The 13,351-nt window shown below is 39.3% G+C and overlaps 1 protein-coding gene across 3 annotated transcripts in view; it reads right to left on the bottom strand.

Moving 5' to 3' along the window:
• arhgef25a (Rho guanine nucleotide exchange factor (GEF) 25a) overlaps nt 1–13,351 on the bottom strand; it is a 74,353-nt gene that overhangs the window by 45,688 nt on the left and 15,314 nt on the right. The window contains exon 1 of one of the 3 annotated variants that reach the window (XM_059528008.1): nt 6,098–6,482. The exons of the other annotated variants lie outside the window; for them this stretch is intronic. Within the exon in view, the coding sequence (XP_059383991.1) occupies nt 6,098–6,191 (94 nt within the window). The 5' untranslated portion in view covers nt 6,192–6,482. Of the gene's footprint in view, nt 1–6,097; nt 6,483–13,351 lie in introns of those variants that run through there. 3 annotated transcript variants of the gene reach the window in all.

The raw sequence follows: 13,351 nt of genomic DNA, 5'->3' as shown, positions 1-13,351 counted from the left end.
GCAGAACACCCTACAAAGAAATTTGTTAAAAACATAAAGCATGCTTTAAATTGATCAAAAGTGACAGCAATGACCTTTATAATGTTACAAAAGATTTTAATCTCAAATAAAGAAAAACGAATTTTCTTAAAATAAAGTTTCTTACCAAATCAGCATATTAAAATTATTTCTGAATTAAAACAGAATATTAAGATGAAAAAAACCTGTTAAAGTAAAATGTAATATTTCACAAAATTACTATTTTACTGTATTTTTGATCAAATAAATGGAGCATTGGGTGAACATAAGAAACTTTCCTAAAAAATATTACTGACACTAAACTTTTAAATAGTGGCATGACACGTGTAAAATACATACAAATATACTGTTCTCATATTTAGAAGATGCTCCATAACTTAAAGGGTTAGTTCACATAAAAATAAAAGTTAGCTCATGTTTTACTCAGCCTTAAAGCATCCTATAAGTAAATTACTTTCTTTTTTCAGACAGATCCAATCGTGCGTTAATTAAAAATCATTTGAATGGGAGTAGGCGGGTGTTTTTGTTCAACAGTCCAAAAGTAGTCAAATAAATCGTGCGCATCTGTAATAAAATGTGCCTCACACGGCTCCGGGGGTGAATAAAGGCCTCCTGTAGTGATTTGATGTGTTTTTGTAAGAAAAATATCCACATTTAAAATGTTAAACATTTTTATGTACACATACGTCCTATGTCATCTGCCAGAACAGCATCCCCCTATAACAGTCAGTACAAGTGAGAAAAAAGTGTTTATTTTAATTTTATTTTTATTATATTTTTTATTTTACATACAAAGAGTAAACAAAATACACATACAGACTAACATAAAACAACACACAGCATAAAACAATACATAAGCACAATCAACACAAGCATTCAACTCAGAGTCTGGAAACCATAGAAACCGTCCATGAACTCTGAACTTAAGTCTGTTCATGCCAAGTCAAGTCTGTTCAAGCCTGTTCATGCCAAGTCAAGTCTTTTTATGTCAAGTCAAGTCTTTCTTCGTTTGTTTGGATGTTTGGATTTTGGATTACTTTGGAATAAAGATGCACTTGGGTTCTTAAACTATCCGTCATTGTACTGCTTGTTACAGAATACTCAACAACAACTATGAACCCAGCAGTTGCTCTTCTGTGACTTCGCCAAGGAAACCGTCCCATTGAGGATTATGTTGTGGACTTTTGTATGTAATTTGATGGACTTTAATGACGTTTAATGATGTTAAGGGTATCTTTTGTAATGGACTTAAACTGTTTAAATGACCTAATGCCAGACAACCCCTTCTCTGCTACCCTAGAGTAATATTTTGACTTTGATTTGTTGCTGGCTGGTTCACCTTTTACTGTGGGAATTGTGTATGAGGAGCCCCGGAACTGTACTATACCTACTGCACCAGAGCAGCTTCATGTCGCGACCGTTATGTCAGGAGTTGCTCATATCATGCCCATCAAGCCATCGCCTGCTCACGTCGTGCCTGCCAAGCCAAAGCCTGCTCATCTCATGTCTGCTATGCCAGGGCCTGCTTACATCATGTCTGCTAATCCAGGGCCTGCTAACAACATGTCTGCTACGCAAAAGCCTGCCCATGTCTTGCCTGCTACTCCAGGGCCAGCTCACATCATGATTGTTAAGGCAAAGCCTCTTCATGTCATGTCTGCCAAACCAGAGCCTGCTCACATTATGATGGCCACTCAGGAGCCTTCTTGCAAGAAGGCTGCCAGCCCAGAGTCTCAACGCAAGATGGCTGCCACATCTGACTCCCTGACCAAGATGGCCACCATGCCTAAATCCCTGGCCAAGATGACCAACATCCCAGAGCCTTGTCCCATCATGACTGCCATGCCTGAGCCTATTGCCAAGATGACTAACACGCCTGAGTCTCGCCATGCTATGTCCACCATGCCTGAGCCTCGTCATGCCACGGATACCATGCAAAGGATTCTCTTTTGGGGTCGGGGGTGGGGGGTTGATGTACTACCCAAGCTCCTGTGTATGTGGAGCTTGGGCATGGACTGATTGCCAGTGTGATGCGCACTGCACTCCAAAGGCCTTTCCTGTCCACAAGTCTGCCCCAGAGGCTTCTCCTGTCCACGAGTCTGCCTCAGAGGTGGTGTAATCCACTGCAGAACATCCAGAGGTGGCAGCTTCCAATGCAGAACCTCACGAGGCGTGGCATCTGCTTTTGAACTCTCTGCCTGTCCTGTCCTGTAATGGCCATGGAGGCCATTCATGAACTCACAGTCTGCCCTGTCATGACCATGGAGGCCGTCCATGAACTCTCTGCCTGTCCTGTTACAGCAGCAGAGGCTGCTGTTAACCTCTCTTTGCTCTCTGTTCCAGTCTCGCCTGATCTGCCTCGGTGGACACCTGCTTTGCTGTGGTGGTTATCTGTTCTACTGTGGGGATCTTTGCTCCTGTATGCTCTGCTGAGCTGGTGGTCCTCTGCTCCACCTTGGCTTCCTGCTCTGCCTGCTCCACCATGGTCTCCTACTCCACTGGTCCACAGTCTGCCTCTGATCCATGGCCCAGATCCTCCAGTACTTCACTGCCCAGGTCTGCCATTGTCCCATGGTCCAGGTCCACCACTGCACTATGGCCCATGGTCTTGCCCTCTGCTCCACAGCCCAGGCTCACCACTGATTCTGATCCTGTTCCCCTGCATGGGCCGGGCCATCTTTGGGGGGGGGGGGGGGGGTGTAATGTTGGTTTTGGGTTTTGTTTCATGTGCATGTTCTCATGTCTTTTATTTTGGAGTTTAGTCATGGTCCCTTTCTAGTCATGTGATTACCTTGCCCTCATGTTATTATTGGTATTGGTTCATGTGTCATGTTCTCATTGGTTGTGTTAGTCATGTGTCCTGTGTCCTCATTGGTTGGTTCTTGTTATGTGACCCTTGTTGTTTTATATAAATAGCCCTCATGTTGCCTTTGTCCTTTGTCGAGTATTGATGTTGTAACCTGCTGTCAGTGAGTCAAGTCTGTTCATGCCAAGTCAAGTCTTTCTTTGTTTGTTTGGATCAGTTTGGAATAAAGTTGCACTTGGGCTCTTAAACTCGCCTTCAGTGGACTGCTTGTTACACAAAAAACACAGCAAAAATAACTCACATTTATAGGTAAGTTGGGAGTGTGAAGTATTGTGAATGTTGAGAGTATTCATATCTTTGTGAAGTATTTTATCTTTCCTGTGTTTATAACTTTTTAAATATGGATATTTCTCTTACAAAAACGTATACATACACATACATTCGCTACAGGAGGCCATTACTCCCCCTCAGAGCTGTGTGAGGCACATTTTACTACGGATGCATGCTTTATTTGGCTACTTTTGGACTGTTGAACAAAAACACCCACTTGTACTCCCATTGTAACGATTGGAAGAGCCAGGATGATTTTTAATATAACTCCTACTGGATTCGTCTGAAAGAAAAAATTCATATACACCTAGGATGATTTGAGGGTGAGTAAAACATGAGCAAATTTTTATTTTTGGGTGAACTAACCCTTTAACAAATTTCTAAGGTAACTAGAAATTAGTGAAACAAAAGAAATAGCTCCAACAAAAAAAGTACCAAAAGTACCACAGTATTACCATACGGTAATCATTCAGGACTATGGTGTGTATGGTGACTATCTGTGGTGCTACCATATGGTACCATAGTGCTTTTTAAGAGGGGTGGAAAAGTACAATTACTATAGGTTGAGGAAGTTGATTCCTGTAAGTTCTGGACTTTTCCATCTATTACACCCTCACAGACAGGAAAAAACACTGAAAAACAACAGATATGTGAGGATAATTATCTCTGCACAATCTACTGTAGATTGTTTTTCCTACAAACATCAAAACAAAGAGGGTGTATGCAAGTGTTTGCATTGCAATCTTAGTATGGAACATACATACATTTCATCTGTATGGTCTCGAAAGGGATGTGCGTGACACTTAACCAGACTGATAGCTCGTCCGCGCACATGCGATCATGTCTGCCCCTTTAACCATGCAGAAAGCAGCACGTCGACAGACCTCCTTCTCCGGATGCATTCAGGTTGTGTACATTATTCCCAGGGCTGAATAAACATTTAGCCCTCATCCAAGCGTGATTAAACGCTCTTACATAAACCAGCCATTTATACTCCCTTCTATAATAGAAAATAGAGCTTAGGTGTCAGAAAGAGGCATATAATCTCCAAGGCAGGAGATTCAGGCTAGTATAGTAAAAAAAGAAGGAGAGGGTGGGAGGAAGTCACATATGGGTTTAAGCATCTCCATCTGCCGACAGCTTTCTCTTTATGTGATTTATATTTAAGGAGGAGAGCCCGATGCTAATGCCCAACATTAAAATTATATTTGCTGACTTATAGTAGCATTCGAAATCAGCTACACATAACCACAGGGTACTGTCACTTTGAGATGGTCATCTTTGCTGGTGAAAGTAAGTGCATTGCTATCGTTTACTTACGAGGTGTTTTATGCTCTTTCCATGGATTTTTAATTGTGCACTTAGCAATTTTTGTTTGACTGACACTGGAGTCATCTCGGAGATATATTGGCGTAGTATTGTGCAAAGTAGTTTTCTACACTGTATAGATGCACTATTCACAGACAGACATGATTAATTTATTCTGCGAGCAATAAAAGTTGGGTTTCAATGATAAAATTAACTGTTGTCATTTTTGTCATTTGATCTAAACATGATGGCCGCATAACTGTTTTAATACAGAAATAAAGTCCATTCAAATGCATAATTCGTTCTTTCTTTGACATTTCTTTAGGGAAGCTGGATTATTCAAATAGCAACATCCCTAAATGAAAGCTCATTTCAGAAACTTCACAGCCCTTACATGGCTTGCACGGTTTGGCACGACTTCAGAATGACGTCTGAGGTTAACTTAGATGATCCTAAGTGAAGGTAGAAAGCACATACTCTGGCTGAGAGGAAGAATATCCATTACATAAGCACTGGAGATTAAACAAGAGGCATCTGAACTATGCCAGAGCCCCGCAGAGTCAAAACGATGATAAAAGAGCACACAAAGAAAGCTTTAAAGTATTGCGTTTTACATAAATTACACGATTTTAGATTGAAAACAGATGGGACATAAAAAGAACCAATTGTGTAAATACAATCGAAAATATTCTCCAGCTACCATTTTAAACGACATATTTTACTTAAAGTTGAACTCGCTACTGCAACTTTAAAGGAGTTCACACAGATATCAAAATTGTGTCAGTATTTACTTACCTTTACAGTATGTCGATCCAAACCTGTATGACTTTATTTCTTCTGTGTAACAGAAGAGAAGATATTTTGAATAACTGTACTGGTCCCTACAATGAAAGTCACTGGGATCCAAAACAACATTGCCCCACTGACTTTCATGGTATAGACCAAAAAAGAGAAAGGTTCGGATTGACATTGGACTGAGGATAAGTAAATGATGACAAAATTTGAATTTTTGGGTGAACTATCACTTTTTTACACAGCCTGACTGGCTGAAAATGCTGAAAGACAAACTAAAAAGGAAGTTAGAGAGAGGCAGGGTGTCCTTAGTCAAAGTCTCACTGTTGAACAGAGGAAGGAATGTTTTTGTGCAGCCCCCAGGGTTTCATCCACCCACGTGCTGCACCACTCCCCCCCCCACACACACACACATGGCACCCTGTCTTACATGTAAACATGCTCCATCTAATGCATACATGCTGTTTCTCACCGCTTGATATTCGCATGAGAGGGGGAGTGAGATGAAAAGTGTGAGGGGAAGCCGTAACCAGGAGAAGTGACAGACATCTGTTGCTCCAGCTGAGCGTGAGCAGAAGAAAAAGAAGCAATCCCCCCGACACGCATGCAATGCAATACACTGACACTCAATAATCACTTCAGAGACTAGGTGGCTGAGCAAATATGGAATGCGAGAAGCACTGAAGAACATCATAGACTAAATAAGAAAATCAGAACACCAGTGTAGGAGAAAGAGACCAAGAATAGCATTCAAACAAACTGCAAACTCAAAATATAGAAGTAGTTTTCTTATCCTTCATCTCTGTAATCAAGTCCACCGTGACAGTGTTAAAAGTCACTGACCTCTGACCCGGGCATAACAGCAGCCGCACTTTGCCAGGACTTTTCGAAACAAGTGGTGGCAGGCGCAGCCCCGATGGTGGTGGCCCCCCTTCATGGTCTACCCCAGTCACTGACCACAAGATTAGCAGGCATGGGCATGGCACATCACACACGCATATTCATGCCAGGGATATCCCTGTAGCGGTAATTCCAAAGAGGTGTGGGGGAGAACCTCAAAACAAATCCTAAGAGGAGAGAATGTCCTGCTAGTCTGGTATAGAATCATACACCGTCCAGATGTCCAGTCTCGAGTTGTCACTGCACAAGACTAGTCAACAGCAGGCAAAAGCAAAGCTCAGACTCCCAGTTTTGCCTCCCTCCTGCTCTCACTGTCTGCTCAAATGACAGACTGTAAGACTGCCAGAGAGAGAGTAAGAGCGAGTGAGAGGAAGAGGGGGGTGAGGGGGCGGAGTTAGCAGCTCGACTTGCTGGCTATTCTAGGATACAGCTCCCACTCCCCCTATTATCCCCTTCATCTTGTATTACTCTTCTCAAAATTCTCTCTCTCTGCTCTCCATTCTATTCAACCATCTCTCTTGGAATTTTTTAGCACATCATTTTAGAAGATCTCAGACGGCTGGTCCTAATTCGAACCCTCATGAGTCACATCCAAGATTAACAAGGTGGAAAATAAAATCTGAATGTGAGATCGATTGCATGTGGTAATTATTTCAGGAATACAAGGCTAATAGAGTATCTCTACAACTACCTCCACTCAGAGACAATTCACAGACCTGCTGTGACGAGGAACTGGTGTGCTGTGTTTACTGTACACAGGGTTTACAGAACACGAGGGCGTCGGGATAAAGATAGCTGCCGTTTGATTAGTTTTGAAAGTTACAGACCTGGGAAGACACACAGAGTTGGGTGTGGTGAATGCAGATATCATGTTTCAAATAGTATGTTTATAGGTTTTGATCATATGTGTCTGTGTTATGTATCCTGAAGGCTTTGATACAAGCTCGTGAGTGTGAGTTTGTGTGCCTGTCACCTCTGATTGAATGTTCTGTTGCGGCATTGGTGACTTACAATGTCATTTCAACACAACCAGTGTGGTATTGTTATTGAGGTAAAGCTGACCTAAGGGCTTTCCCTACCAGACTTAACCAGTTGTAAAAGCCAGTTTTATTAGCAATAATAATTAGGATTGAATATAAGAGTTGTTTACCAATCCTTAAACTACCTGAGTACCCCAAACTTTCACAAACTGTTCAATTTTAGCATATGAGAGAATAGTTCAAAATTTTGAATGACAAATATGTGAACTGAAGAGAATATTATTTTTGCTGTATGTTTTAGAACACTTGTGACTACGAGAGATCTACATAGTGTCATTTTCTCAGATGAACAAGCAGTTTTTAAAGTTGATGATATACTGCTTTGTCTAATGCATAGCTAGTTTCCATCCAAGTGTATGTAAAATTAATATAAAATAAAATATTACATATGAATTATTTCCATCCCATATGTTTAATAAAAAAAGCACAATTGCCACAAAAATGAATAAATATATTTTATAGAAAATTAAAATAAATCCTGATAAATCCATAAAAGATGGATTCAACCTGGCAACTTTTACACTCTTAAAAAATGCTGGGTTAAAAACAACTCAAGTTGGGTTCAATATGGACAAACCCAGCGACTGTTTTTTTTTGCCTCAGCAGTTGGGTTAAATGTTTGACCAACGTGCTGCTCAGCTATTGCTTAAAAACCAATATATGGCTTATTAATAAATGATGATTCCATGTTGCTGAATTTTTTAAACAATAGTTGAGTTAAATAAAACTACTAAAATGTGAGAAATGTGTTTTGTTTTGTTTTTTGTCCATACAATCTAAGTCAATTGTCACCAAAACTGTTTAGTTAACAACATTCTTCAAATATCTTCTTCTGTGTTCAGAACAAGAGAGAAATTAGAAAACTGAGTACATGATGACGGAATTTTCAACTTTCTGTGAACTATCCCTTAAAGAGTGTCAAGTGTGAAAAGCTCTATAAACAGACAAGGCGCGTGTAAGCAAAATGTGTGTAGGAATGTGATGCTAATGGTGAAAAGTAGCAGGAAATGGAGTGCAAGCCTCTTCTAGAGTACATGAGCAGCTGGGGATTTTGCTGAGTTTGTGTGTGTGTGTGTGTGTGTGTGTGTGTGTGTGTGTGTGTCTGTGTGTCTGTGTGTGTCTGTGTGTGTGTGTGTGTGTGTGTGTGTGTGTGTGTGTGTGTGTGTGTGTGTGTGTGTGTGTGTGTGTCTGTGTGTGTCTGTGTGTGTGTGTGTGTGTGTGTGTGTCTGTGTGTGTGTGTGTGTGTGTGTGTTGATGGAATTAGTCTCTCTCCAGAGGCCAATTAAAGGTGTCTATTGCAGAAAAGCAGAGAGGCTCCATGTAAGTGCAATACAGCCAACGAGAATGGAGAATTCACTAAAGAATCCAACAAACATTTCCCCCACCAGGAAAATAAAACATCAGGACTGAGATGACCACATGCAGAATACACACAATGCATCAAAGGCAAACCACCTGTTTCGTATATAAAATAATTTACAGTTGAGGCTGTCATTACAAGCACAAAATATCTTGCATGTTAGACAGTAAGTGCGTTTGCATGCTATTCAAAAATGTGGTTTTATTCAGATTAAAGCAATAATTTATTCATTAATATTTTTGGACACTTTTTGGACATATTTTTAGTCAGACGTCAGCAATCATTCCAGTTCTAAGGCAGACTATCAGACCTGATAATGTGGTTGTAGATTGGCTTTGTTCAGCATTCTACATATTAATCAAACTACCATTAGCCTCAGCATTGTGTGCTTCCTCTGAAAGACAGAGATGACATGTGACATACATTATTAATCCTACATTATTTGTTAATTCATAATGTCATTTTTGGACAGGCAGATGGAAACTGTAGCTTGACTATTCAAAACCTGCTGTGGCTCCCTTATAAACCTGCATGTAAACAACTTAGTCGGCCCATCACTGTCACTCTTGTCACCTCAAATCGGAAACTCTCAGTGCCAACGAATGACATTACTTTGTTACAGCAAATTGCTGTCAGCCCCATAACAACTCCACCAGGTTGCAGTGTTGTAAACCGCAACCCATCACGCAGTAGTCTGCCTGGCGTGAATGGCAGAGGATTTTACTCGCAAGAATAATGCATTTTTTCTCTTATAATCTATAATCCAACTACAAACAGAACAAACACTATTTTGATTTGGCTAAAAGGAAGACAAATTAAATTGAAACTGAAAAAGCCATTCCAAAGGCACACCATAGGATGCAAAGACTAACGCCACACATCAAACAAGCAGTCCTGTCCTATTATTGTTCCTTCTCACTTCAAGTGTACATTGCTGACCAAAAGGGAGGAGTTGCATGGCTATGACAACAAGTAGCTTGCATGGTGTTGTTTGTATACGATCACGAGTCAAGTTTCCTCTCTTCCTCGTTAACCAGTTTGCTTTCTCTCTTTGCAATACTTGAGGAAATTAACCATGACAGGAGTGTAAATTTGGTTAAGCTGTTCTGAGCGCTTGTTTTGTTTGCTCTTTCAGATGAGGTAAAGCATGTTGTTTCTTTAAAGGCATGCAAGTGAATCATTTCAGAGGCAGATACCTCCCTCAAAACCAACACAGTGTACAATAGCTGCCTAAACAGGTATAGGGAAGAATATAATCTTTTGCATTGTATTTACTTTGTAAAAACATTTTATTATATCTCAACCATGTGATCTTATGATAAATAACAAGGCTCACACTAAATGCTTATGCTGTCAGTATGGATTGCATTTACATCTCTGATCAGTAGAGGGAGTGTAAACTTTGTGCCTGGGCAAGTCTTTACCCCTCTAAAGAATCTCTCTCTGTGATTTGTAGACACTCAGCCTATTCATTGGTCTTTCTAAGAGTGTCTGATGAAAATATGCACTGTTAAATTCACTGCACTTTTATTCTGATTTTTTGTTTTTTTACAGCAAAACACAACAATTATATATATATAAATTACTATACTAATTATAATATATAAATAATTATACAAAGACATATAGTTTTCTAATTATATATACATATAATATATATTAATAATAATTTTAATATTAGTAATAATTCTTTGTTATTTAAGCATATTAATAAAATAAAACACAAATACAACTCAATGTGAGACAGGGACATCCAGAAACCTCTAAGGTAAGCTGCTGGTAACATTTGTTCCATATAATTTCTGATTGAAAATACAATAATGTAATGTCTGGTTAACCAATAGACAGGTTTTTACAGTATCTTATTTTTCTGTTAAACTTACAAGAATGTGCAGAATCTGAAAGGCACTTTCCTATGCTGAACAGGTCAACAACACAATTTTAAGGTTGTAATAAATAATGTCTGGCATTTGAATATTGTAATCCATCAGCACAGATAAATCTTAAAATTCCATGGCAACAGGGTAAAAGAACCAAAGAAAGAATGTGAGATGAATAGTGCATTAAAACCCATACAAGTCTTTTTTATCTTCTCATTCCTCTTCCTCTCCCTCTGTTCTTCCCTCACCCTTTCCTGTTTCTATTTATTTATTTATTTATTCTCCCCACTTCATTGCCTCCATTTATGAGTCTGCCCCGGCATGCATAAACTGTATTCAAGCACACACGTAAACTCATCCACACTCATTCTCATACATACTGCATTCAGACACAAGAATATACAATACAAAACCGCAAATATAATTTTCAAACACGTCTACATTTATCAATGTCCACTCACATTTAAGCAGAGGTGGGTAGAGTACCCAAAAACTGTACTCAAGTAAAAGTAAAAGTACTTCTAGAAATATTTACTCAAGTAAAAGTAAAAGTACTAGTCTTGAATAGTTACTTGAGTAAGAGTAAAAGAGTATCGGATAAAAAATCTACTCAAGTAGTTAGTTACTAGTTACTTTGGGTCATATATACTGAGCCTATTTTTATTTAGATATATAGATAAAATGTATGTAATGTATGTGTGCGTGTATAAATGTATATATTTCATCAGCCTTTACTATAATTTATGTAATTTATTATAAAACCCTGTCTGTTTACTTAAGTAACAGATATAGGTGTCATGCCATAGCATATTTTTAATACGACTGACTTTATATTAAATGTGTTTTTAACATTGAAAGTTAATGTGATATAAATATTGCTACTAATCTTTCATTGTTCAGAAAGAGAGCAAATAACATTTACATTATTAAAGATAATTTTCACTGACAGTCTAGATTTCAATCACTCTCAGAAACTCCCATTAAAATCACTGAAACTGTTAACACTGTGAAATCAATATCTTAATTAAAGATTCGTACACACATCTGCACTTTGTTGTTTCTGCGAGAGAATTCGCCAGAAAGAGGTATTCAGTCAGGAGCGAGTGAAGGAAGCACCGGCATTTTAGCGATGACTCATCTGAACGCCTCTGATTGGCCAATGCTTTAATAAGCTCAAAAGAATCATGTGTGATTTGTTATAATGGGCAGCGCTGTATAAACGCATCTATCTCTGGCTCAGCGCCAGCAAGCAATCACAGATCTGAATTTAGCAGCTGATAATATGACTCGCTGAACGTACTTGCACCAGTGTGATTGTATTAAAATTAATAAAATCTTAATCGGCTATTTTTTGTCTTTTGGAAGCTTTATTCAACTTGACTCCCCTCTGTTATAAGCCACACACGTACAACAAACTAATGTCACAGTGGTATCGTGTACTGTAATCGAATGTAGCCCAAGTTATTACCTGTTAAACAGTAGACGGCACACGCGGTGTTCATCTAATAAGGATCTCCATCGCTAGCAAATAATAACCTTTGCAGATTTCAATTCAGTGCAGTTCCAGCCACGTTTTCAACGCTCTTTCTGTTCTTAAACGTTACAACTCCGAGTGAACCACTTCAGACGCTCAGCGCGTGCGGCAGGGAACTGAACGACTCATTCAAACTGATTCATGAACCAATTCACTCGTTTGCCAATTGGTTTGATCAAGCCTTTGAACAGAATTGACTCAAAAGAATGAATCATTCACGAATGGGCATCACTCATTGCCCAGAGAAAAGTAGACGGCGCGTTTGGAATAAACTGAAGCATTATAACATTTATTGCATTAAGATAAAGTAACGAGAGGAGCGTCGCCCACAGTAACGAAGTAAAAGTACAGATTTTTCCCCAAAAATTTACTCAAGTAAGAGTATAAAGTACCCATCTTTAAATATACTCCGAAAAGTATTCGTTACCCCCAAAAATTACTCAAGTAAATGTAACGAAGTAAATGTAACTCGTTACTACCCACCTCTGCATTTAAGAACATGAAATGAAAAAAATATTGACAAATAGCTTAAAGTAGTGTTGGCTCTGCTTGCCCACTCCCCTCCTTGTTTTTGCACATACTGATGATGATGGATTCTGGCGTTGCTCACTGCATGCTAATTACACAAACAATGGTTCAAGGTCTGACAGCTTTGACAGTTACAGGAACAGTGAAAATGTTAGTAGTAGAGGGTTCAAGGTCAGCAAGCTTAAATATGCAATTATGCAATCATGCAGTGACCAATACAGCTGTCCTAAGTTCATTTACATCAACATGTACAGATGAAAATGAAGTAGAGTGACTTAGTTTTTTCATTCCCCTTCTCCAACCCATTCTAAATCCTACTGTGCAGTGTGTTTTTATTGGGATGTTCAGACCTCTCAAATTCTCATTCTTTTTCTTTCTAAAAGCAGGAGCTCCAATTAAGGCCTGCATGAATAGGCAGCAGTGTGGGAGAACAGGGAGACAGCTGGCAGAAAGCCGGCTGGCTGCAGTGAGCTGGTGTTTTATGCTCTGCACTTTGTTTGCTGGTCTGTCTCCCAACCCCAGCCAAGAGATTGGCCAGGACTCTCACAAAAATATATACAAAAATGTGCACACACACACATTCAGATACAAGGTATATGCACCATTTAGAACTGAATCGAGTCTATCAAGATCAATCTATCCTCAGAATGGAGCCATCAACATGGCTTATTCCAATTCAGCAGGATGTGGTCAATAAAATGAACTGAAAAGGAGACACAAATGCACATTTAAATACATGTCATTAATAGACATACTTACTTACATGCTGTCAACTGTGTGTGTGTAGACTGATGGGAAACATATAGCGGTGCCTCCTACAATCCCTTGCACCAGAACTCCCCATCCTTTGCATAC

This window comes from Carassius carassius, chromosome 37 (assembly GCF_963082965.1).
Source record: "Carassius carassius chromosome 37, fCarCar2.1, whole genome shotgun sequence".
NCBI lineage: Eukaryota > Metazoa > Chordata > Actinopteri > Cypriniformes > Cyprinidae > Carassius > Carassius carassius.
This window is presented reverse-complemented; position numbering and strand designations above follow the sequence as displayed.